Source organism: Molothrus ater, chromosome 6, assembly GCF_012460135.2.
Source record: "Molothrus ater isolate BHLD 08-10-18 breed brown headed cowbird chromosome 6, BPBGC_Mater_1.1, whole genome shotgun sequence".
In the NCBI taxonomy this organism is placed as follows: Eukaryota; Metazoa; Chordata; class Aves; order Passeriformes; family Icteridae; genus Molothrus; species Molothrus ater.
Genome location: NC_050483.2, coordinates 57,254,696 through 57,281,137, shown reverse-complemented (window position 1 = coordinate 57,281,137; position 26,442 = coordinate 57,254,696). Strand labels below are relative to the sequence as shown.

The 26,442-nt window shown below is 36.3% G+C and overlaps 1 protein-coding gene across 1 annotated transcript in view; it reads right to left on the bottom strand.

Moving 5' to 3' along the window:
- Positions 1-2,514: 2,514 nt before the first annotated feature.
- C6H14orf39 (chromosome 6 C14orf39 homolog) overlaps positions 2,515-26,442 on the bottom strand; it is a 36,324-nt gene continuing 12,396 nt past the window's right edge. The window contains exons 6-19 of the mRNA XM_036384283.1: positions 24,324-24,450; positions 20,649-20,738; positions 17,089-17,276; positions 16,585-16,627; positions 15,953-16,073; positions 14,705-14,799; positions 9,683-9,822; positions 9,137-9,216; positions 7,003-7,062; positions 5,655-5,723; positions 5,195-5,334; positions 4,542-4,677; positions 3,344-3,401; positions 2,515-2,717 (exon numbers count right to left, since the gene is read on the bottom strand). Of these exons, the coding sequence (XP_036240176.1) occupies positions 2,515-2,717; positions 3,344-3,401; positions 4,542-4,677; positions 5,195-5,334; positions 5,655-5,723; positions 7,003-7,062; positions 9,137-9,216; positions 9,683-9,822; positions 14,705-14,799; positions 15,953-16,073; positions 16,585-16,627; positions 17,089-17,276; positions 20,649-20,738; positions 24,324-24,450 (1,550 nt within the window). The remainder of the gene's footprint in view (positions 2,718-3,343; positions 3,402-4,541; positions 4,678-5,194; positions 5,335-5,654; positions 5,724-7,002; positions 7,063-9,136; positions 9,217-9,682; positions 9,823-14,704; positions 14,800-15,952; positions 16,074-16,584; positions 16,628-17,088; positions 17,277-20,648; positions 20,739-24,323; positions 24,451-26,442) is intronic.

Genomic DNA, 26,442 nt, shown 5'->3' with positions numbered 1-26,442 from the left:
ACTGAATGCCTTATTTCCTATTAAAGGTGGTGTCTGAAGGCATAAAACAGCAGTACATGAAAATAAATCTTATATTCCACAACCCCTGGAAGTCATTACAATAGTCTTTACCTCATAGTTTCTAAATTATTTTTTTAGTGTCAAACTTACACAGCATTTGCTTATTTATCAGCCAAATATCCCTGAATGTTTATAAAAGTGCTTTACCTTTACATATCAGTAAAATTATCAGTAAAAGAGAAGGTGGTGCTCCAGATGTTATGTTACTTTAGATATTAAAATAATTTTTCTACTGGAAGACCACTTTGCAGGACAAGGCAGATGTGTAGAAATGCTGTCTATGTTATTTCTGATCAGAAAAATGACATTTCCATACAGCTGTTATTTCTGTGGGAGAAAGAAAACTGAGGCATCTGTGTCTTCCTCACCATAGAAGCAGCAAAGAGTGTGAATTTCACTTGTAAACTTTAAAGTTGTTCACTCAACAAATTCAAAAGTTTATTTATTCAGGTATCATTGTATTTCCTACAAGGAATTTCCTACAAGGTTGGTGACACAAAATATTTATTATAATATTTGTTTAACCTAATGGAGTGTGGCACATCAGCTTTTACAAGCAGTATTTTAAGTGAAGTGGTTTTCTGCCAAAAACATCATTAAACACCTAAGTGGAACAGAAAAGATATCAGGGCTCTAAATAAACATTTACCTTCTGGTTAGGATACTCTTGTGAGATTCAAAGTCCAATCCCTGCCCTGCTTATTCAAGAGGGGTTTTTGCTGTTAGTACCTTTGGGCTTGGCTCTGAGCCTGAACTCTGTTTCACTCCATGCAATCCAAGGAGGGAACAAAAAGGCAGCCTCACCTGCAAGGACTCCCAGCACAATGCACAGTGTCACCATATTGTCACTTTGCTGACAGCTGCACAGCTTTGAAGGGATTACAGCTCCCAGCTGCTGCTGCTTCTGGAGCTTCCTGGGCTCCAGCTCAGCTGCTCACGTGTGGCAGGGATACCTGCAGTACCTGGTGTTTGCTCTCAAGCAGCCCCTGCTACACTGACCAGAGAATCTCTCTCCACTCAGCTTTCAGGCTAGAAATGGGTGTAATACATAATGGATGGGGTGTAAAGGGCAAACCAAAATGACACTGGGCAGTGAGAGGTGTACCAGTGTCAGCAACCCATCAACACAACTGCTACTGACGTTATAGGCATAACCAGGGACCATTTCTAGGTGGAATTTGACAGGCACCAATGAAAAAATCCCAGTGTGTATAAGCAGCTCATGGTCTTAGGCCTCAGAAAAGTATCCCAAATGCTGAGAGGGTACCTCTTCTGAAGCAGCTTTCTCTGCTTTGTTATTAATCAGCCTATCCAATTTGTGTCAGTGAACATCCAGCAAGACCTAGGATTGTGGTTTCTCCCACTTCAACTGCAGCCTTGACTTCTACCCTGTAACATCTTAGGCATGGACAACAGAATTCATCAGGAAAGGTCTTTGGTTATGGAATAACTGAGCAAACAAAATCAAACTTTTATGTTTCTAAATAATCTCAGAATAATTATCAGCAGTGTAAAATAAAAGGTAGAGAATCAAACTTGCCTCTACCTTAGGTTTTTCAGATTGACAGGTATGCAGGAGATTTAAAAAACTGTCTCACTTCTTAGCAGCTAGACCTCTGTAGGATTTCACTAAAACTTCCTGATTCACTTCCAGTTTAAAAAAATCAAATTTTCACAAATCTCTAGGCCTAAAATTAGTCCTGAGTCATTTAGAAGATTGGCATAAAAGAAACAGTGGCATAGATAATCAAGCTTTTGGTCATTAAGGGGTTTGCAGGGCAGCAGAGGGGAAGGGACTCTGCTCCCCTTGGGATTTTGGAAGAGGAAAAGGAAAAAGGAAAAAGGGAAAAGGAAAAAGGAAAAAGGGAAAAGAAAAAGGGAAAAGGAAAAGGAAAAAGGAAAAGAAGGGAAAGGGGAAAGGGAATGAAATGTTAAGTATTACAATTGCATCATTGTTCCACTTCAGATATTAAGAAATACCTACAAAACTTTAATAACATTAATAAAAATGTTTATTTCAAATATTTTACTAATCAGCTGTTATACATAGAATACTCAAGAACATTGTCTTTAATTCAAATTCAGCTTTAACTGCTACAACAGTCATCCATACTAACACAAGTAATTTAGTTTATATCAGAAGCTGAATGCTCTCAGAGACATTGACTTAACACTGACATTGACTTAAACAAAAATATCTACCCTAAAATGATATTTCTGTTTGTGGGTGCCAATTTAGTAAGAGCATATAATAACAGTTCATGAACAAACACATTTCAAAGATAAGTAAGGAAATCTCAAAATGTGTGGTTGATGAACACACATTGCAGCAATTGCAATTATGTATTCTTACAAGAAATGGAAGGAGAAGAAATGTTTTGTACTTTATCTCAAGAAACTGGAAACATTTGTCAAGGCTAAGTAGGAAAATAATTTAAAGGAAGTCAAAGGTATTCAAAAGAATGTAAATAGCTTTGTATTTTGTGTGGAAGAATGAAAACCTTTCAGAGGAGGAGACTGTGGTGATCTCTGATCCTGTCCAAATGCAAATGAAAAACCAACATCATCTTTTCCATCTCCAAATGCATGAGAAGTTGATTCCGAGGGGAAGGGAAAGGTAAATGCATCCTCATTTTCTGGTTTCCCAAAGAAGCTACCTATATGGAATACATATAATATCTGTTATTAGATTAAATCTGAGCCAATACTGCATTCAGCACGTTTCTTTATTAACTTATTGTGCCAAATATCCCACTGAGAATCACCCTACAGTTGTGTGTTTATTGCTGCACCAGAGATGATATTTCCAGGGGGTTGTTATTAGAATTCAAATTGGATAAAGTGTGGAGCACTCGAAGGTTTAGAACAACAAAACACTTCTGCATGATACATTTTGGAACTGATAGAATCTGCAAAAGTGTTTATTTAGAGAAAAATGTGATGACTCATTGAAATACTTGGACTTTATCCTCTCCCTTGCAAGTCCTCTCATTTTGCTTCAAACACACCTAACACTATCCCTATTTCTTTCTTTCTTTCTCATACCTCTTCTTTTCCATGGTACATCAGGCATTTGGAGCCCAACATGCAAGGGAAGATTTAAGCTAAAGGTTTAGTTAAAACACAAATGAGCACAAAAAACCACAGAGCCACACTATCACAGCTGAACATCCTTTCAGACAACCAAAGGAGCTCTGTTAAGCTGGATCATGGGCCTGTCAGTCATGGGAGCACAAGCAGAAGAGAGCTGATATACACAAGTACATCTGAGCTTCAGACTTACTAATATCTTCATGTGAGGACAGAGAGTTCAGGTTTCCCAGAGAATAATTTTCCTCTGTCTGAAATGTAAACAGATTTTTTATTTAACAAATGAGAAAGGCAAAAGTAAAATTTAATGCTGATATGTTTGCTTTTAGTGAGAAAAACATTCTCAGTGAATGTTAGCAGCTTTACAAAATCTGGATTTAAAGGTATTTATCAGTCCCTAAAGTTGCAAGGTGAGTTCTTTGATCAGATGGGTTTTATGATATTTGCATGCAGCTGCAAACACTCTTCCTCCATTCTTCTAGGAAAAAACCAGACTGATAACAGTCTAAAAGCTGACCTGACTTAATGCTGATTTTTCAAACCAAAAGTATTCAAAACTATTCAAATTGTGACATTTTATAAAATCTCCAAGCAACAACACAAATACTTCCTACTGAACAGGGCCTCATATTGCCAGAAAGAGTAGCAGGATAACCACTTGTCAATCTTAAAAAGAGTTCTTAGATTTAAAATAGATACTGAAGTTCTTCAAAACTCCCATGTAACTCTAAAGAATCCCAGATCTGCCACAGCTGGTAAATTCTTGGTTTCTGCTGCTGAGCAGGCACAACATAATGTGGGTTCTGACAGCACTGGGTGACTTAAAACCCACCTCATTCCTAAACAGTTCACAAACCACACACCAGTGTGCTCTCTCCTACACACAGGTCATGCTAAGCCCTGTCCTATGCATCTATCCTGGATCCCCAGTTGTCTACCTAATAGCCCAGGAGAGGAAAAATTACTCTACAGCACTGCAAAGAAAATGGAAGACCTGGATTCCATTCCCTGTTCCATTTAGTTGCCTGCCTAGCTCCTGTATTTGAGTATAGCTAATCCATATTTGCTGTTCAGTAACTCTAATAGACTGTCCTTTCTTCCCTTCTCACTGTTCTTCGCTTCATCAAGACAAAACCACACAGGAGAAGCATGTGAGTTGTGAATTCTGCTAGAGGACTTGAATTTTGCACTGTAACACTGGACCAGAAGCCTTTTGGTGAATTGAGTCACTGTATATTTGTGCATGATGAGAGAGATTCATAACCTAGACATTAAAAAAATGCTTGCTGCAAAGATAGCCAGTCTGAAAAATCTCATTCAGTGTCAATGCTGTTTTGTTCACATATTTTGCTTTGTGGAAATGTAATGTTCACAATTAATCATTTTTTTACCTCATCAGATGAATTTTGTGCTCCAAACAGAGAAGAATCAAATAAATTAAAGCCAGGTGACTTCTGGGAGAAGTTCAGGTGAGAAAAGAAAGCAGGAGATTTTGGTGTTCCTTCTTCACAGCTTAAACTTTGAATGCTGTAAATACAGAAATGTAGAAACTGTATTAATAGCTCTTTAAGTGCTGTAGATGGCTTTTTTCCTTCTACTTTTTCCTTTTCCTTTTTTTTCACTATTTTACATCCCCATAGCTTCCATCAATAATTGCTTTTTGCATCACAGAACAGGTAGCACAATTCTTTAAAGTAAAGGGAGGTGGTGTTCTTACCAACTCCATGCCCTCTTAACAAAAAAACCAAAAAGCCTGTTAAAGATAGAAATCAGAGTGACAAATATTACTGCAGAAAAACACAATGTGTATCATATATTTCTAAGCAAAATACTGATCTTTCAAAACAGCTTCAACTGGAAATGATACTGTAGGAAGAAAACATAATAAATATCAAGCACAGCTTAGGAAAAAATTCTAAATATTTTCAGAAGAGATTTCCAGAAAATTATTTTACTAGTGTCTTTCAAAAACAGCAGAAATGCTTATATAATAAGTGTGAGTACAAGTTTTTGCTCAGAATTAAAATAAAAGTTGAAATCATACGAGTCAAATAGAGGTGTTTTTAAGAAGTGTGGTTTTTTCCCCTTCCAGTCAGGTGTTTTAGGTGCTCTTAAGAAAGGTTCTGCACTTTCTTCTTCTATGTCAGGATTATCTTCAATTGGCTTAAAACCTGTGTGCACATCCTATTAAAAAGAAATATACAATGATGTTTATAACATACAACATTTCCCAAGATATCATTATTCCTTTTAACTGTAAATATTTTCTCAGTGGAGCCAGCACTGAGGCTCTTTATTTTATAGTTCTGTGCAAGAAGTGAGTTTTAAATGCTGACTTTTTTCCAAAAAATTTCATCAGCTCACATTAATGAAAGTGTTATGCACCAATTGACACTTTACCAATCTCTGAGACTTGCCTCTTGCCAACTGAATCCAGTATGTCAAAATAATTTGACTATTCTAAATAAACTTCTTACTTATGGCATAAGAAATGCTTTTCTTACTTGAGGTACATACGAACAGTCCATGTGCTCATCTGCTGCTGCATCAACGATGTTTGGCCTCCTGGCTTGCTGCACAAAAAAGACAGCACTGCCTGGATTATAATAGCATTTTAAACAAACACAGAAAAATGACATTGTGGGAAAGAATCCTAGAGAAAAGTTCACTAGCTTGGCATTGCTATTGGTAAGGAAGTGTTCTGACTGTGGTTTTCTCAACAACCCATTTTGTGGCTCTGTCCATAACAATTACCTCTTGTTCTGCCACTCGTTGCTGTCAAAGCATTACTCAGGCTGCTGCTTGTGGTTTGGTGTGTTCTTCAAACCTGCCCATTGTTCCTGAGAGTGCTGTGCTTGTCTACTCCAGCTATTACCCTCTGAGAGGGCTAATAGTCAATAGAAACAGGTGGGAACAATATAAAAAGCACATCCATGTGACAGTGATGAAGTGTAGTTTAAAGAACTGGGCAAGAGTCAGGAGGAGAAATGAGAAGAAACATTCTCAGACTTTCTGCTATCAGAGTTTCTGCTCTAAGCTTCAGACTGTGCTATGTCTCAAGCACTGTGGGTTAAGGTCCTGTATTCTCTTTGTAAAAAAATCTAGACTATAATCTCTTACATGCATCTAAATTAGAAGTTCAATTAGAAAAATAAATATTTAAACTGAAGCTCAGTTCCTTGTGATTTCAAAAACTACAGGTGTATTTGTAACTACCCCTGGCTTTTTTCTGTAAGCATTCTGCATGTTTTTCTCCAGTTAGTTTTCATCTTTAATAATCTTGATCTGATTCTTCAAGATGCCTAAATTACTGGGTTTATTATATTTATGTTCTTTGCATTTTCTCATGCCTTCTAGCTAGATGTTAAGACTGGATTTCATTTTACCCAAATAATTTGAGACTCAGGTGTGAAGAGCTGTTGGACAGATCCTTTCCCTCACAATGGTCAGTACAGACTAAATCCCACATTACTGAGCAGTTAAGTCTCTATTTAAATTAGGACTCTGCCTGTCTGCTCTACTCAAATTTTGAGCTAAACAATCATGGTGGAAAGAAATGCAAGTGGTGGCCCTCTCAATGCCAGAGTTAAAATTTGGTGCCTAGAATTTCCTAGTTTATAACTATATGGTTCAACCTTATAAAAAAAATTATAGTAGTACTTTACCCATTACTGCATTTCCACTCTCAAACTGTTGATAGGGAGTCAACTGCTTTGGAAGATCTGACAGTCTAAAAGACAAAGTTTAATGTTTGCCTAATTGTGAATTATTTTCATAAACCCCAGCCTCAAGAATGAAAGCTATTTTGTTAAAGAAAAGTTACCTGAATTTCACTTGTTTTTTTATGCTTACTGTTGATGGAACTCGGGCAATTTGTGGGCGATTAGTCCCTGCAGTGCCAATAACCATTGTCTAAAAAACAGAAAAAACTCACATGAGGCAGCAAGTGAAATTGTCACTTCAACAGTATCACTCTGATTTCTCCTTAGACTGTGGAAATCCCTTCTTTCAACCAGAAATTAAGGATCAGACAATGTAAAAACTTTGTTTTACCTACATTTTGACAGCATGATACCCTGTATTCTGTAATTTTCTAATACTTAGTCACAGCTCTGCTAACTAGATGTGATTAATTAACTTTTCTGTAACACCAGTAGTGCTGTGCCATTTACAAACTTCATGCAGTTTGCTGCTGCTGCAGCAGCCTGGTTGCTTGTGCTCGAGAACACAGGGCTGGAGCCAGAAATCACTCTGATTTCTCCTTAGACAGTGGAAATCCCTTCTTTTAAGCAGAAAGGGTTTCTTTTAAACAGAAAGGGCTAGGGCCAGGCCTGGCTCTGCCTCTGGAGGCCAACTGAGCATCCACATCAGTGGCAGCTAGCACAGGTCTCATGTGGTATTGAAAAACTGCAGAAAATATGGAAATACTCCCAACCTCACAGAATTTCATCAGAGTAGAAGCCATCACTCTTCTATGTAGCATGTATTTGTGCCTTAAGGGCAGGGTGAGGAATCTATGCCTCAGCATCAAATAACACATTATTTTACAGGGATTGTCTAGTTCTTGTTTCTTTTTAATTAACAAAATGTATCAACTGATTTCTATTCAGGGTAGGGGACAGAAGAGCTGGTTCTGCAGAATCTGCCTGCCTTTCAACTCCTGTAGTGTACAGCACACCTTTTCTGAAGCATAGCAACCTTCTTTCTTCCAATCTTTTTATTTTTCCTCAGATTCCATCTTCTTTTCCTTGTTGCCATCACCCTTTCTTAAAGTTCTCTTAACCTTGACTTACTGCTTCCTACAATTGTCTAAGTGCAATTCTAGGTCCCAGACTCCTAGCCTCATCTCTAGATTACCCTGGCAACAGCCCTTCCATCATCCTCATCATCTCCAACTCCCTAAGCCAGTCACAAATCAGAATTGCTTGAAATTTCTTCTGGTCTTGCCCCACTCAATCCTGTCACTGTCCTTCCACTTGGTTTGTGTTATGAAGGCTTTGTCTTCCACATAGACTTCATTCTAAACCATTTAGTGATTGCTCGTCTCATTCTTCAGTTCCCTTGAAATTCATAACTGGTTATGCTAACTTTTTTTACCTGATTTTTTGTTGTTCATTAAATTTTGATTTTAAATTTATCCAGTGAGATGTCCCTTAGAAAGATGGTTTAGAGATAGAAACTTCCCCAAGCTTCTGCACAGCAAACACAGTTACAAACTCTTCTACCCCTTATGGCCTTACCTCCTCTGATTTCTCCATTTAATATTTTAACAATCTATTGCTCCTATGAATGGTCTTGCACTCCATGAGACTATTGGTAGTTTTCACAACTTTGCAAGTTGTACCTCCAGCTTTCTTCTGGATTAGTTTATTGTGCTTGAATCATAAAGCTGCAATTCACTCCACCATTTCAAAAAGGTCATAGTAACTATATTCTTATGTGTGAGAGATAGAAAATGGACTTGTGGGCTCCTGCAGTGCACCAAGGACTGTGGCTCATGGTTTTATTCCTCTCAGCCCAGATTTCTGTTTCTGGTCAAACCTCAGAATGGAGCTGTTACCTGTGGGCTGTCCTGTACACTCAGTCCTTTTTGAAACCCTTCATTATGGGGTAGATGGCTCATGATTCATCAGTAACAAAAGGTTTTGATCCTCCTTTGAAGTTCCAAATATTTCCTACATACAGAATCTACAGAGGTTATTTTCAATGCTAAAAACTGCTATACAGAATGAGTTGGTAAGATGGTCCACCTCGATTTGGCATTTGAATGCACTTTGTAAGAACACAGATAGTTTCAGAATGAAAATAAAGATTTTTGCTGTCATTACCAAGCAATTGCAGATTACCATGATTAGCAATTTACAGTGCTAACAGGTTTTATGTAAGATATAATACCATGAGGTATATTTGAAGTGTTTTAAATTTAAACAACCACATAAAACAGATTATGTAAGTTCATATTTTTACCAGTGGGAGTGCAACACACCTGTGATAAATTTTCTTCAAGGCTGGAGGAACTGCTGGCGGCCACTGAAAGTTCCACTGATTTCTCTTTTTCTTCTTTCCCTAAATTTACAAATATTACATAATATTGTCAATAAGATTAAGTATCCAAAGTATGGCATTGTTAAACAGAACTTGGGAATAAACTTTATGCATTTTCCTTTTAATAGAGAGCAAAAAGAAACTTATCACAAAGTATGAAAGTACCAAACAAATGACAGCTGTTTAATATTTACTGTACTAATGCAAACAGTGTTAAAGGTATTTTAGATTAAATTCTTTTCAGATGTTTCTGACACCACACATTGGGTGTACCTGTTGTGTTATTTTACTCATTGCACAGACAAAGGAGAAATCAGACACACAAGATTTCCAGAACATAAATAAAGGTAAGCACCCAACTTCCACTGAAAGCCTGGCTTCAACTATAAACAGTTGAGCAGCTCACTAGGTTTGTTATCATCACTTACTCATACTTTTGCACAAAAATAACCCAAAATGCTCACTGAAGTCATTAAACACACTGCACCTGTTTCTGGTCTTTGCTTTGAGAATCTAAAACTCTGTACAGACTGGACAAATTTCCGAGGAATGCACGGGACATGCAATGTTTTATACAGCTGATGTTTCCCCTTTGGCAAACATGGGTGTTCACGCTCTTCAAACACCCTAAGCAAATTTAAATTACAAAGAAAAATTACTCATTGCAAAAGAAAAGAAATCATAAAATACAGCTGCTTCAAATAAGTGAAATGTTCAAGGGCATTGGATGTTGTCAAGGAAGTTCTACCACTTCAGCACCAGTAGTTGACAAAAATGAGGTTTTCTTTAAATAATATCAGAGAGAAAATATCTCTGAAAAAGAGGCCATAAAGGAGTAATAAGCCAATCATAAGAACATTGTTGGCTTAAATTTTGTCAGTATCAAAGAAAAGAATTAATATTGTGGAGTTTTGCACTTTAATCAAAGTACCTCATTATTATAGTTCTGAAATCACATTTTCACATTTAAAACCACTTTTTCTCTCTCTGAGATTGTCTGGAATACTCACACTACACATACACAAAAGAGAAAACTGCAGCAAGTGTTTTCACTTGTGGGGTAATTATCTGTGTAGGGTAAATAGCCCTTTACAGTGCAGAAAGACAAAGGTTAGCAGAACAATGAAGAGTAAAGTGGCTGTTTGGCACAGGAACATTTACTATTTTTTAGAATAATGAGTTCTATTTTATTTTCTCTCTGGCATTCCCGCTTAGTGCCTCTGTGCTTCTAGCTACAACATCTGGTTTGTAGTTGACTGAACAATGCTGTTCAGAACAAATGAAGAACTGAGTCAGTCTTTTTGTTCTTCTTGAAATTCTCCATAAACAAAAATAAGATAAAATGTAGGATACGCTTTATAAAATAGTGTGGAGTAAAATTAGCAACACTAATTTAAAAATACCACTGAGAAACCTGGCTAAATATAAGGACCTAATGCATTAAACTCATATACATAGATGTGAGCTGTGTGAACTGTGCTCTCATAAAACCCTGAAAGCACCTCAGCCAAGCATCTCTGATGAAAGGACTATTTTATCTTGCAATCACATTCCTACCTGGTGCTGTGCTGGACTGAGACTGAACAAACTGCACAAAACATCTACCACCTAAAAAACTAAAATCCAAAGTAAATCTTTCAGTTACATTAGCTCTAGATAAACCTGTGTCAAGAATGAATGCTACAGAAAACACGACCTGTGTGGCTGGTCTATCTGTAAATTCAGATGCAGGGAGTCAAAAGCATGGAGAAATCAGAGCTAAACACAGAACTCTGGCTGAGTTCTGTTTCACTTTGTTCCAAATGGCTCATTTTACCACAATCATCATTCAAATATCAGTTGAGCAAGGCTACTGTGGCTGAGGCCATCAGTTAGACCGCCATTAATAATGGGGGGTTGTGGTTGGGGGTCCTTTTTTTTTGGTTGGTTTGGGTTTTTTTCCAGAACTTAGGGTGTCAAACTCTGTTTTTAAAAATTCCTGGAGTCAGTTTCCTTGTGCTTCTGTAAAGTCTAGCAGACAACTCTATAGTTCTAAAGACTTACTCTCCATTAAATAAAAAATCCTCTTACAGTGCATATCTATACAGAATAACATTTCAAAGGCAGAGCTACGAACTGAACTCAGAAGTTCTTAAGATATTCATTCTTTAAGTATCAAAGCCTTCCAAAAGAGCCTGCAGTTAAACTGTATGCAAATGCACTACACCTGCTCTCTTCCCTCTACATAAGCACTAATAAAATATAAACCATGCACATCTTCTGACACTAATTAATACAACCAGAAGAAAAACAAAACTGCATCATGAAGCTCAAAACAATCCAAATTGCAGCAACAAGAATAATAACTTTTCTTCTTTTTCCACTTCATTATTATTACACTTCTGAGTAGATAAAAACTCTTTATCTTGATCCATACTGCACGTGTTTTTTAAAGTGCAAAGAGAAAAATAGATATTCTTAAGCCAAAAAAGAATTGCCATTTCCTTAGTAGTATTTTCTTATTTGTAGCATAAAGAAACCCAAGGATTAATATTAATTTCCACTACAGGAATCAAGTGTATCTCATTATACATATGAAGAATCACACCTGCTTCTGTGGTATTTACAGTTACTGAAATCACATTCAGTATTCTCATCAGGAGCATTCTTTTGAGTTGGCTCTTCATATATGTTTACATTAGAAATCCAGAAACAACTTCATAAGTACTTTTCTAAGATTTCTATTAGCTGTTTTTTTCCTTGCTCAGTAGAAGTCAATCACTTCTGATGCAAAGATGCTGCAAGAACTGCAATAATCCACCATGGAATCTCCTTTAAGTGAAGATGTAGCCAAAAGCTCTCGCTTGGAAAGTAAGAGATGGAGTTAATACACGACCAAATTGGAAAGAAAAAGAAATAAAGAATTACAGAGTCATGGAATTAAATGTCTCCCAACCATTTTACAAAAGCAGAGAGATTGAATACTGTATCTGCCATAGCACAGTTCAACTACCAGCCTTTCTAAGTAATAAATGGAATATCTAATTGAGAAATCAAGACCAGAACTTCAAAAAGAGCTGAGTCCTGTTTGTTGATTGATGAGAGCTCTTGCTTTGGAAATTAAACTCTGGTGCTTGTCAGTGTAACTGCTGAGCTGTGAATCAGTGACAAGAGCTGGTAAGAGCTGAGGAGTCTGTGTTTTACACTCCTAACCAGCACCTGGCCAGACCTAAGTGATTCAAACAACAGTGTTCCAGGTTTTTAAAGGAACTGTTCCCCCTGTCATCCTGCTGCCCAGGGCAGAACATGTGTATCAGCCCCTATTAATGGGCTTGCAAGTTGGCTTCTTGTCTTGAAGCCTTCTAAAGGTTTTCATGGGTATCAATCTGTACAATCTGTTCTGCCCAGTGCTTTCATTGCTCTCTTTAGTTCTTTCCCTTGCTGCTGCTGGTTTCACGCTGGTCTGGACCACTTCATGGAGATTCACAGCACAATTCCTTTTTATTTCTTCTTCTTTTGTGGCAGAAGATGAAGATATCTCCTTTCTTCACAAATATCTTTTTGCTCAGTAGTAACTTTGTAGTGGCTGCAGGACAGCTTGAAAGAAACTCCTGCCTTTGGCACCCACATTCTGCTGTTTATTTTTGTACATTGCTTTGAGTCTGCAAAGGTTTTATTCCCTATGGCTCATTTTCTCTATACACAGTTTCTGTCTGGGTTTTTTTCTTCAGAGTTCTTTTGTGACAGTGTTCACAGGGGTCTTAGGATGAGGGAAGAGATTGGGATCTGACTCTATGTTTCAGAAGGCTTGATTTATTATTTTATGATATATATTATATTAAAACTATACTAAAAGAACAGAAGAAAGGATTTCATCAGAAGGCTGGCTAAGAATAGAAAAGGAAGGAATGAATAACAAAGGCTTGTGTGTCAGACAGAGAGTCTGAGCCAGCTGGACTGTGATTGGCCATTAATTAGAAACAACCACATGAGACCAATCCCAGATGCACCTGTTGCATTCCACAGCAGCAGATAACCATTGGTTACATTTTGTTCCTGAGGCCTCTCAGCTTCTCAGGAGAAGAAATCCTAGGGAAAGGATTTTTCATAAAATGTGTCTGTGACATTCTTTTTTGGTTTTTTTTTTTTACAGCTTCATGTTACACCCGTTTTTAACACCAACAGTTACTTGAGCAGTCACTTCCACGCTTTCTAGTGAAGACATTTTTTAGTACACCAACATAAGATAAAAATACTAAGAAGCCAATTTTATGCCATTTTCTACAAGTCTTTATGTTGTGGAACATACACAACTTCAGGTGAAGGTACAAGCATACTCCATGACAGGAAAATAAATGTACAAATGGCAGGTCTGGCAGTGCACCCTATGGATTCCTTACCATGAGGAGCCTCACTGAGGGATTCTTACCCCTCCACACCCAGAGCATGGATCTCTGCCTCTTACAGCAGCACTTTAACTGGTGTTTTTTGTTCTGCAGACTTAACACACATGGGTTTCTTTGAAAATTCAAACAGAGTGTTTTCCATTTTTTTTTTACTTTTTCTTGAAACCAGGGGGATTTCTTACTTTACCATGTTTCTGTTCTTGCCAATTACAAAATTCTTACATGAGAAGGTAAAATGGGTGCAAAGGCTACACCACACAGAAATGATCATCTCAATGATTCATAGGTCTGTAAGAAGATACTAAAGACTTGAAAGACTTTCCCTGTGGAAAAAATATTACTAAAACTACACTTTTTTATAGATGTGTTCCACTAATTGCCTATTTAAAGCCCAAAAGGATTCTTTTTCAAGCACAGCATAATACAAAATTACTTAGACAAAATTACTTAGACAAAGTCTTTCAGACATATTTTTCCTTTAAAATGGATTTTGGTCTAAAAGTGCCAGCTCAAGAGTAGATGTTTTAACATTCCCAAGGACTCCAGAGAAGTGCAAGATGGTCCTCATGGTGATTTTCAGTCATTGTAATTGAGCTCAAATTAAAGTGAGTCCCAGCTGTAAATGATCACTGACTAATTTACTAAGCCATTAATCCTGTCTATGAAACTTTCACTCATGCTTGTTTTTAAGAGCTAAATTAAGAGTTAAATTTCTTAAGTAGTTTAGAGGTGAAGACAACTGACATGTGGAACCCTGACTCCTTTTCCAAATACATATATTTAGTAGAGTTAATGTTATTTTATCTCTGACTGCACAGTCACTGCAGTTGCATTCAGAACTACTCACACAGATCTCTCAGCGGTAGCTGAGGAGAAAATGCTTCTACAAAATATTTTTATAGCATGTTTCCAGATACATTGAGCTTCCAATAATCAAAAGTTGTCACTATCTTAACCTCCAGAAACAGAAAACTTTTAAAATTACATAATTAAATCACATGACCAGGATTAGAGAAGCTTGTCAGTCCTTATTGAACAACAATCTGTGTTTTGTAGCAGTCTTTGTGTAAATTCTGACATAGTATTCTGGATAAAAGCAAGGGGAAAAATATTTTGAAGTGTACCTTTCTTTAAACAGTTGTGGCTTCTCAAGAATTTTCTGATTTTTTCCTTCAATCTTTTTGGAATTATTTTTATCTTCTTTAGTCTCTTTGAAGCTCTTAAAAGATAAACAACAAATGGCAAAAAAATTGACAAAATTTGAAGTATTTTAGCTACATGCTGCCAAAGTTTTCTAAACTTGATGAATCAATGCTCAGTAGTAGTTTCTGTAGCCAAAAGGTTCTGAAGAAACGAGGAGAACAAGGTTAAAAAGAGGCAATATTTTTTTTTTTTTGTTGGGTCAACTGTAACAACTGGAATAAACAGAGAAGTTTTGGAGCATGGGTGTAAATGTCAGAACCTGGAGCTCTTTACATGGTCTCCTTCATAGCTATAAACAAATTCACCACATCCCTTCTCTCTGTTTACACAGCACAAACCACATTGGGAACCTCAGTCTGGAACCAGGAGTGTCAAACAGGATGACAGAATATAAACAGAAAACCCACCTGTGCAAAACGTGCTGCTATCAGCACAAGGCAGTGAATGGAGTCCTTGATCATCTGCTCCAGACAGATGGGTAAAAGCACCCAGATGCAATTCCCATAAAAAGTTACTAAACCTTTACAAGATTGGGCTACTCAGGCTTAGGAGAGACCTTTTACAGAGGAGTAGGTCCAAAATCTGTACTGATAAAATCCCTTTGATTATTTTGAAGATTCTCCCTTTGGAATCAGCATTTCTCCTAGTCAATCAGCCAGTTCTACTGCTGGGTGTTACATACCCACACATATATTTTGAGGAAAAAAATAAGGAGAGAAAGAATTTCCATTACTCTTACTGTAAAACATATTTAGTTAAACAAAAACCCTTAAAAACCCAGTAGGAAAAAGAGTGTGCAGCTTTCCCACACTGGGTGACAGCTACACACTCAAACCCTGGGGCTCACTGAGGAGTGGCCCTGATCTATTTTCAAATGTCTTCTCCTGAGCTGACACCAAAGTCATCGTGACATGGTGCCTTAGCAGAAACTGTGGCACAAACTGAGGTCAGCAGAAAGGAAACTGTAAAAACCTTCACATCCATGGCCCCCTCTTCTCTAAGAAAACACATGTGATGCTATAGAAATGTAATTATAAGGCTGGGATCATCCTGTTGTCTGTGAGACTGAAAATACACTACTTTTTTGATGTTTCAGAAAATGTAACAGTGCTATGTATGACCACATATATAACACATATTTATATAAAATAAAATTAGGATACAATTACCTTTTCTAAGCAGTCAATTTTCATTTGTAATTCTTCAGCTTCTTTTTCCAGTTTGATGGTTTCCTGTGCAGCAGCTTCAGCAAGCTGCAAGGTTTCCTGTGTTTTTTTCCTCATAGAGGCACTTCCAAGTCATGGAATATATTTTTCAACAATATATGGAATATATTTTACAACAATATATTTTCTCAAGTAGGGATGCCACCAGATCCCTGACCTCTCTATGCCACAACACAAATGGTAGAGGTGCAGGAAGCCCTTATAAATCTGCATTTCCTTGGCAAATCTTCAACTCTAACATCTATTAAGCTTCTCCTAAATGAAGCATTTTGATGGATATGTTATTAAATGAAATTTTCTATTCTTTACCCAAAATGCTCCCATAAATTGAAACTGAATAACTGACTTTGACCTCCAGTTTTCTCACAGAGAAATGCCAATGCTGCCACTCTAAACATAAATATATACATATATACATATATACATATATAAATATATAAATGTATATTTATAAATATATAACTATATATTTATAAATATATAAATAATTACTATCTTTTCTAATAGAAAGTTGTGAAAGGTAAATATAAAACTTCTTTCCTGACAACTGAACAAACACCAGAAGTCAAGGATACATACGTTCAGCCCAATCATTTATGGATGTAAAAGGAACAGCCTCTGCAAAAATAAAATTTACCTTCAGATCATTAACTAACAAATCAATTTTCTTAAACAATACAAGATAAATTAATAGATCAGGAGCATTTATCCTGGCTTAGTACAGATAACAAAGATTGCAGTATAACAGTAGTGGCATTAAAACAGCACTAAAATGTGATGAACATTAAATTTATAATTTTGAGAGGCTCGATCTAAAGAAATCTTAGAACTTTTTTACCCTAAGTTCAATAACAAATCTCTCCCCATTACATTTATGGGTTTGAGGAAGCAGTATCAGTATGTATATTCTAAATTCTTATTTGCTACAGGTTTTTTTTCCTAGAAATGGTGTGACAAAGAGAATGTATTTTATTAGCTTAAAGGAAACTTTGGAAAATCAGAGGTTTTCTGTATGGCACCTTTAATGTGCAGTGCATTGCCAAAAGGCTTTATTGCAAGAGCATTGACAATAGCAGTACCCATAATATCCAAGCAAGCATCTTCTTTCCATTTGTATTTTTCAAGGCGTTTCAAAACTCCCTTTTGAATTTCTTCAACTTCTTCCTTTATTTGGTAATACTTCTGGGCCAGAGTAGTTTCTCTATATTTTTTGTGGTGTTCCTCCAAATTCATCCTACACTGGGTTAAGGAATCCTCATAGATTTTCCTATAAAAATACATGTAATTTAATTTTTTTTTCACAGGAAACCATTGTTTATAAGGAAAAAAAACTATAAATTCTGGCATCAGCTCAGGTAATTTGCTGCTGTCATAGGAAGAAAAGTCAGATTATATGTAATATGGCAATGTTTGGCTTTACTTTTTCCTTTTCCAGCTATATTCAGGGAAGGCTATGTTGTATGTAACAAAGAATAGTCATGATGTAGAAACCAGCCGAAGCTCCCTGTTCTGAGGGGAATGTAGACCATACCATGTTCAAAGGCAGCCTGGCAGATGACAAATGTGTTTTTGCCTGTGTAATTATCATTAAACTCACTGCAGGCCAAAGTCTCTGCTGGTGCATGTTGGCACAATTCCATCAGTTTTGGTGGAGCTGGATCAAAGTTACAGAGGGAAAGAATTTGGCCAAACCTCCCATATTTAGAGCAGCCTGGTGCACCACTGGACTGAGAGCTGCCTCCAAGGAGATGCTGAGTAATCTCTGTCTGACTTGGGGAAGCCTTAAGCACACACATCAGTCACACTGAAACAACAGGACTATTCATACTTAAGGTTAAGCAAACACTTAAATGTTTAAGTGGCAAAGAGCCAGAACACTCAGCTTCTTGTGGGGCTGCCCTGTAAATTCATGTTACACTAAATGTAACTTCACTGACACCATGTGACCACATAGCTATGAATTCTGAAGTAGGTTACATCAATTAATGCAGGAAAAACTCATGTGAACAATGGAGAGGCAAATTTTAAAAAATAAAATTATTAGTACACCTAAGGATTAGCAAGAAATTCCTTTATGGAAAGAACTAGGGTGCATAAAAGCAATTAAAGCCAGAAATGCACCTCTTAACCTGCCCCTATATTAAGGAACAGCTCTCACCACTTGCAGAGCAATGGGACTTCCCTTTAAGGAACACATTTTATCTCCAACTGCTATTTATCATTTAATTGCAGCATGACTGAAAGGCAGCATTTGAGAGTCCTGGCTGCCCACTGGCTGTGCCAGGCAAAGGCAGAGAGAAAACTTATGTCTAAATTCAATACTAGAATCTTCTGCTCTTACAAAAGGAAAACAAATTCACAAGGCAAAACACAGTCAGATTCTAATTTTCAAATCAAACTACACTCCAGGCAAGAGTTCCTGTTAAACTGACTGTTAAAATTTAGAGGAGAGAAGCTGCAGGTCAACACTGTGAATCAAACCTAGAAATTGATATTTCCCAAATATTTCACACAGAAAATGACACTAATCTATGTGCTTTTCTACATAGGTGGTCTCAGGAATCTAAGTTTTTTTATTTACTTAATATTTCTGTATACTGTACAAAATTTCTCAGGTGTGAAAGATGAAAAATATTCAGTTCTATTTAATTAAATAGATGTTACAGCTATAACTGATCAAAAATAAATTTACTAATAAACTTAGGATGCGTTACAAATAGATATAAATAATATAAATAAGTAAGTAATTTGTTGTAACAGGTACATTTCAAGCTTATGAATATAATCCTAAAACTTTATCTTCTTTTCCCAAAATCTATTTTTCACAGATAATATTTGTGGCCATGTATTGTTTAGTAGTCTTGAGTAATCATCACTATTTTTAATATTTTCTCCAAGTAATTTACATCCTGCAGTTCATGCAGATAACACAGACTATTTAGAATTCACCACTGTTCACATTAATCAGAAAAAGTTTTAATCTAATTACAACAGGGAAAAGGCAGCACTCACAAGCCCCTGAACATTATGTGGATAGCAATTTATTACTTTTTCCTTCTTCATATCGCTTATTTTCAGGATTAACTTCCAGTTCATAAATGCATTCTTATATGTTTTTGAAACCAATAACAACAACAAAAAAATGTGGAACATTTTATAAACTTCCATTATAAGTGCCTAATTAAACATGAACTGATCTGCCCATCTTTAAAACACATCTTTCCATATAAAGCAGCATGTCCTCAGTGCCCCCAAAAGTCAGATTAAAAAGAACATTCAGCTCATAGAGTTCTAAAGACACTTATTTTCCTTCCTAATTTAAATATTTAGAATTTACTGAATGCACATCTTGCTGACTTGAACATAGCATCAAATGCTTTGGTGCAGATAGACTGTATTTGGGGCACAGTTTTGAAAAATGCATGAATTAAATTTATTTTGTGATTTGTTCTCATGATGTCTTACAATTAAGCTCAGGAAAACAGATCAAACACTTTCATGTTGGAACTGAAACTAGTTATCCAAAGAAGCAATTTAAAAGTAATGCTTCTTTGGCTTGTCAGCTCAAATTAGTGAAGGCCAAAAAGGCTTAATCATATACTCATAGAAAGCCAATTTAGCCTTATTTTTCACCAAATTTAGAGCTCTGAACAGGAAGAAGAAAGATAAGCTACTAAGTGAGTTAATTAAAGGCTCTCAGGCATGCTGTTTCTGCTGTCTTGGACAACTGGCAAAAAGAATGATTACAAAAAACTCCAAGGCAATGTTTTAAATTGCCTAAATTTTCAACTCTTAACTGGTATTTGGGTATCTGGAGGGGTCTGCCATGACTTCTGCACCACAGGGCAGCAGCCTCCACCCCCTGACAGGCAGAGCAGTGCAGGTGAGCAGCCCCCCCAAACTGGAGATCAGTTTTACTTTGTTCAGTAGAACTTTGGAGGGTTACCTTGGCACAGCACATTTGGAACATTTCCGTGAGAATCTTCAGGGTCTGTTCTTTATTTCATTGACTGTAGGCAGCTACATTACACAATTAATAATTTCTTTTAAATTCTGAGTCTAATTAATGAAGATGAAAGAGCTGAGATGCCACTCACTGAACAGAATTGAATTTGCAATTAATGCTGACTAGAAGCTTCCCCACAACTAGTCCTAAAATGGTTTTAGACCAGGATTTTCTAAGCTACTTACTCATTTTTCAGGACCTAAGAGTGAGTTTGCATGTTTTGTGGTTATTTTGAAGAATATACAACAGTGTACAAAAACTTGATTTGTATATTCTGATAATGCTATGCAATTCATATTCAAAAATAAGGAAAAGCATAAAATTATCTAAATGTTTCTAACTGTTACCTGAAAACATTATTTTTATGTATTGGGCTTTTCTTGATACAGTAGGCAAACATACAATTTTCTGAAAAATTATAATAGGCATTACAATGGGAAGCAACTTTAGCAATTAAAAAATAACATGATCTCATAGTAATGTAAACAAAAATTCTTTCAATTATTCAGTCACTTATAAGTGACTATAAACTGAAAAGTTTGCAACAATTTTTTCTTGCAGACAGCACTAGTTCTGCTGATCAGTTTAGTCAGTACTATTGCTGAAAACCTCATCTTATGTGATCATACATACCTCTCAATTTCTGTGTCTTCCTCTAAAGCTTTCATTTCATTTATCAAATATTCTCCATGCTTTTGAAGAATTGCATAGGTGGGCCTCCAGCTGTGGACAAATTAAGCAAAAAATAAAAGCATATTAGTGGTCTTTCTTAGTAAAAAACATTTAGAAAAGAAAACACCTAATTACTTTAGCTAGCTTGCAAATGATTTATTATTTTTTTGAAAGTTAAATATAAATGAAATCTTTTGCAGGCATACATTTATTTTATTAATATTTTAAACCTGCAAATTCAAGAAGAAAATAAAAATATATATATATTTAGAATTAAGAAACATTACAAAGCATTTTTTAAGAAATTAATGGAATGAACCTCACAAATTTTTTGAGCTAATGATAAGTAATGAGGCATCTAAATCCACATTTTAGGTCCTCAACACATCACCATTAATAAATCCTTTAGATATGTTGAATCTTCTTGTTGGAGACACCCACAACTTCATTGTCACCAGTATCACCAGCACCTGTCTCACACCCAAATGCACTCAGAATCTCCCCATTTGCCAAGCAAGTCCTGCTCAGAAGGCATCAAAGTGATTTTCCTGCAGCAGGAGGCTGTGGATGGTACTGAGAGCAGAGCAGCTTCACTGAATTCTAAGGACTATTGAAAGAGCAGGACTTTCTCAACATCCAGGCATTAGAGATAGCTCTGCCTTGGCTATGGGAATACCAGAAAAACAGGCAGATAGATTTTCTGATTCAAGTGAAATTCTGATGTCATCTTTAGGAGAGGTATATTAAAAAGTTTTTGAAAAGAAAGAATCTTGTTGGAGGGAAAAAAATGGTATAAGAAGCATGAACCATCCAGCACTCCTGGCACAAATTGTTGGACATCACTGGTGTCTTTTAATCACCACTGGTGATTAAAAGTGGAACTACAAAATGTTACTTCACCATATGTCCTGCAAATTCAACAGAAAGCTGAATTTCAAAAGGGTCAGATTTTTTCAAAAGCAGAAACCAACATACTTATATAAAAATGTCCTTGCACACCACACACTATTTTGTTCTTTTACTCAGAAAATTCCATTACTTTCTATGGAGGAGAAAAAATAAACAAACTGAGATGTAAAATTCATAGAGATTTTATTAGTCAGAGCACAAGCCATGCTGTGAGTTTTTCATTCACATCTATTCTGTGGACATGAAAAAACATGTGGTATAAGAACAGTGGTTTGTGAACACAGCCAGGCATGCAGGATTCAAGCAGCTCATTTACTTGTTTGCAAAATGCATCACTGCCTCATGGATGTCCTTGGTAGCCTTCACATTTATTTGTCCTTCCTTTCATCAGCCAGGGTATAGAAAAGATCTTTAACCACACTACTCTGAAAGCAATAAAATGATCCTGCAGTTTGTCTTGGCACAAGACAACAATTCTCCTAACTAACAACATTCTGAGTTCATGTGACTTTTTTTAAATTATCTTCTATTTCCATTAAATCCCACGATCCTTTCATCCAAATTTAAAAATTGTAAGAGAAATAATAAAATTGGAATAGGTTCCATCAGCAGCATTTCACTACCTCTTACCACTCTGGGATCAACATTTCTAGTTTGAATCCTTCAAGAAGCTAAATATTAGCAAAATGCCATCACTTGTCTAAAAATATGTTTCATTTGGGTCATTTTCTGCCTGCAGGTCTTTTTTACATAGACCAATATGGATTTCTTCAGAAAACACAGTACTATCCCAATACATCTATCCCATAAATCATACTTTCTCTAGACTTGCTGAATATAAGAACCTTGTATTTTGTTCAGAATCTTCAAAACTGCTTTGATATACTCAGAATGTCTTGTAACCCAGACAAAACGTTGCTTCTCTGAGAGCTCTGTTGAGCTCTATCACTGGCAATTAGTCAACTGTGAGGGTGATTGTGACTCCAGAACAGTATCTGAATTTACAAAACTAACATTAGAATCATGTCCAGTATAGATGGAGTGTCAACTAGAATGAATTTTAGAAGTTTGGGGTGATTCTACTGTGTAAGTGCTCTAATTGTCTGATCTTATAGCCAGGGCTTGTTTATTGCAGTTTTCAGTCTGTCGTTAAATGACATTTCCAATAATTTAAGACACAAAGTCTCTACTCTTCTGCAAGCATTGTCCTTCTATGAATACATGTATTCATTCATGAGTCACTTCTCATTTTCAGTCTCTTTACACTAATGCCATTAATTATTCTTTGTAGGACTTGAGCCAAAACCCATTGAATTCAATGATTAAAATTTAGATCAGATCCTTAGTTCTACCCTTAATTTTTTACTCCTTCATTTGCATCACTTAACAGTTTGTCATTTGCAAACAGATTTTGCAGCCTCAAAAAAGATATCAAGGGAAGCAGTGGGGATAGTTTCATAAACTTGTGTTCATTTTATACTACATTGGAGGCAAGAACTTAATGTGATGGAAAAATAGATTTTTTTTACCAAGGTCAGATCTTTTCCCAACTCATTTAATGGTAAAGCTACAAATCAGTATTGAATGGCAATTCATTCAAATAAGCCAGTCACTACACCCACTTTATTCACTAATGATTCCATTCTTGCTTTTTCTTTCTGAAAGTTCAAAATAAACCTAGAAAGGACCCCAATGCCACCTTTACTTCCTTCTTTATTCTCAGAAACACCCACTGTCTCCATTCAAATTGCAAAAAATAATTTCAAATGTATGTCATAGATATTTTTATTGAAGTACTTGCCTTTAGGTATAGAATTGCAAGAAAACAAAACATAATTTGCCCAAAAAATCCTCACTACAGCTTTTGAGGAACTAGTCAGATTGTGGAGAAATGGAAAACTCTGGTGGATTTTATCAGTTTGGAAAAATTCTCTGTATTGTCAAATATCGATTTGCCTTTTCAGCTATCCTTGCAAACATCTGAGGTTTTAATTTTTAAAAATTACGTGTCAGGAAGATGAAATTCCTTGCAGCTAAACTGTGTCTTGAAAAGCTTCTGATTACTAAGATCCAAAAGTGATCAGCATTTAAAACTTGAACTAATTATCTGATACAAACATTTATGTAAGGAAAACTGTGAATGGCAGCCCATTGCATGCACCAAAAGATTGTGCCCCAATTTGCAGTCTGGAGCAAAACTGATACTGGAATCTGCCAGCAGAAACACACACGTGTGTGGAGAGCCAGTTATGGCACATCTTGTGTAAAAATATGTATAGAACAAAAAGTCACTTGAAACATATGATGAAGAAAGAATAGAAAGATGTTCGATTTTAGGAAGCCTTTTTTTTTAAACAGCATTCTTAATATTGGTCAAATTTGACAAAACTCAGGTGCATCCAAGTGTAGAAAAATTATGCTTCTATTACCTTACTGCATTAATACTTTAGCATGCTGCAAAGATAGTACCTGTGATCTTCTGAGAACTGGGGATTTAAATAAAAAATCAACCCAAAATTAAATGTAGCCTGCTTTTCTATAATTCTTCTTCAGCGGATGGGTAATTTTTATACCTAAAGATTTGCAGTTTAAAAAAACCAGGAGAATATTAAAGTTTTCTTTAACATCACTGCTGTCAGAACACACCTACATTTATTTTTCCCTTCCTTCCTCAGTGACTTCCTTAGTGCCAGGCACAACTCAGAGCTCAGGCTCTTCCATACTCACGCATCACAGTGCCTCTTGCTGCTCTCGTTGTGCTTTTGCAAATCAGCAACTGCCTCGTTGCTTTTCTTTATATTTTCCTCCAACCAAGCAATTTCATTCTTTTTTTCTGTGATTTCTGTAGTGTACACTGAAATTAAAAAATAAATTTGAAAGTATATTCATGCATTTTCAACAAATCCATGAAACAAAAAGTCTATATTTAGAATGATTAAAAATTCCTTCCTAAAATCTTAATCTCCATAATGGCAGGTGAGTGGACAGCTGGCAGCTAAGCAAGGTAACAACAAAGTCAGTCAAAACAGGGATTTTCAGCTGTGTGGTGAGTACCTTAATTATCATCGAATATTGTGACACTGCCATGATTTGTGCTGTTTCTGAATCCCAGTCTGCATAGAACTGAAGTAACTCTTAATGGTATTCCCCAGTTCAGTGTTCCCACTGAAACACTCCTCACTCTCTATCCAGAACCAGGACCCTCTTTCAAACATTTGCATTCTTTTGCAGAAGCCCAGAATGTCAAATATTCTGAGTGGGAAAGCTGACTACAATAAAGGAAAAATTAAAAAACATCACAAAAGTCATATAAGCAATTAGTGAAAAACAGAAAGAGAAAAAATAAAATAAAAAGGAATTTTACTCAATTAGGAATTTGTCATATATGATAAATTGGTATAGGACACAGGTTAATTAATTAAAAAGTGTGTTATAATGACAGGTTCTCAAGGACTATGATATTTGTGGAGATTCTTAAGCAAACTCTTAATTCTGCCTCTTCTGACAGCAGACAGCTTATAACACTTTCTGAATGAGTGGCTAGAGGAGAATCCATGTTGTTGAACATGATCAGTGTTCTCTTCACAAGTAAAAGCTGTGAGAGCTGTCATGCATGCTCACCTTGCAATGCAATAGGCACAACTTGGTGAATGCTTTTTCTCTGCATTTTCAAATTCTTTTTTTCTATGCAAGATTTCAGATTTATCAGTGCTAAATCATCCCTTGCTATCATTGATGCCCTGAAGCACTAAATGCCAGAGTAGGTGGCCCTACAGAGAAGTCAATCACATCCTGCCCTTCTCTCACCTACTCCATTGGGAAGAGCATCTTAGTGATGCAACATGGGCCTTGAGTTGTTGGAATTACTGCTCTGAAACTTCAGTTTTCCTGAATTTTGGCTCTGGTTTTGCACTATTTGCTATATATTAATTTTCAACATCTGCATTTATAGCAGAAAAATAAACAACTTCTCACAGAGTCAGACAGTGAAAAGAAAAAAATTCTCAATGTCATTTAATATCTTGGGTTATCCTTAAGTTATCTTCAGTCCCTTAATATTTTCAATATCTAAAGTCAGTAACTTGTCTTTACTCAGCATGAAGCATAATTATTGGACAACTGACATGGCTTCATTTCTGTAAATAAACAGCTGAGTGTAGCAGAACCCTGTAGATAACTTTTTGAGATTTACCAGAATTTAACATAACATTATTAACAAAATAAACACTTCACATCTCATTTAGTATTTTTTACAGACAAGCACTTCTGTGAGCTGTTCAACTCACCCTGTGCTTTCACAAGGACCTGGTGGGTGAGATCCATCTCACCCCAAAGTGCAGGGACCCTCTTCAGAACAGCTCACCCATGGCTGCAGCTACACACAGCTGGGAGAAGCTGGCATTTTAAAAGTTGACTGTATCTAACCCACTTTAACCTGTTTCTTCAGGATAAGGTAAATCATATCCTAAAAGTGCCTGTTTCCCTCCACTGGTAAGAAAGGGACTGTAGCAAAAGAGCCTTATGAATCTCACACCAAAAGTCCAAGGCTGAATGTTACAGCTGTTCATCTGCCAAGTAATACTCACACAGAGACAAAATTACATCAGTGTTGCTATTTTTTGCTAAGTTTTTGGAAGACTTAACTCAAACTGCTAAAAGCCTGAGTGTTGGCTGTGTGTTTACACATATTTAGGTATCTCTGAACACAAAAGCAGCTATGCCATGTTACTACACAGCCCCTGGATTTTCTCTAAGAGCATTTACCCTAAGCCTGCATAAATGTTAAGAAAAGCCTTATCTCTGAGGTTCAGTTGTGTGACTGGAGAGTTAAACCAGAATCCAAGGT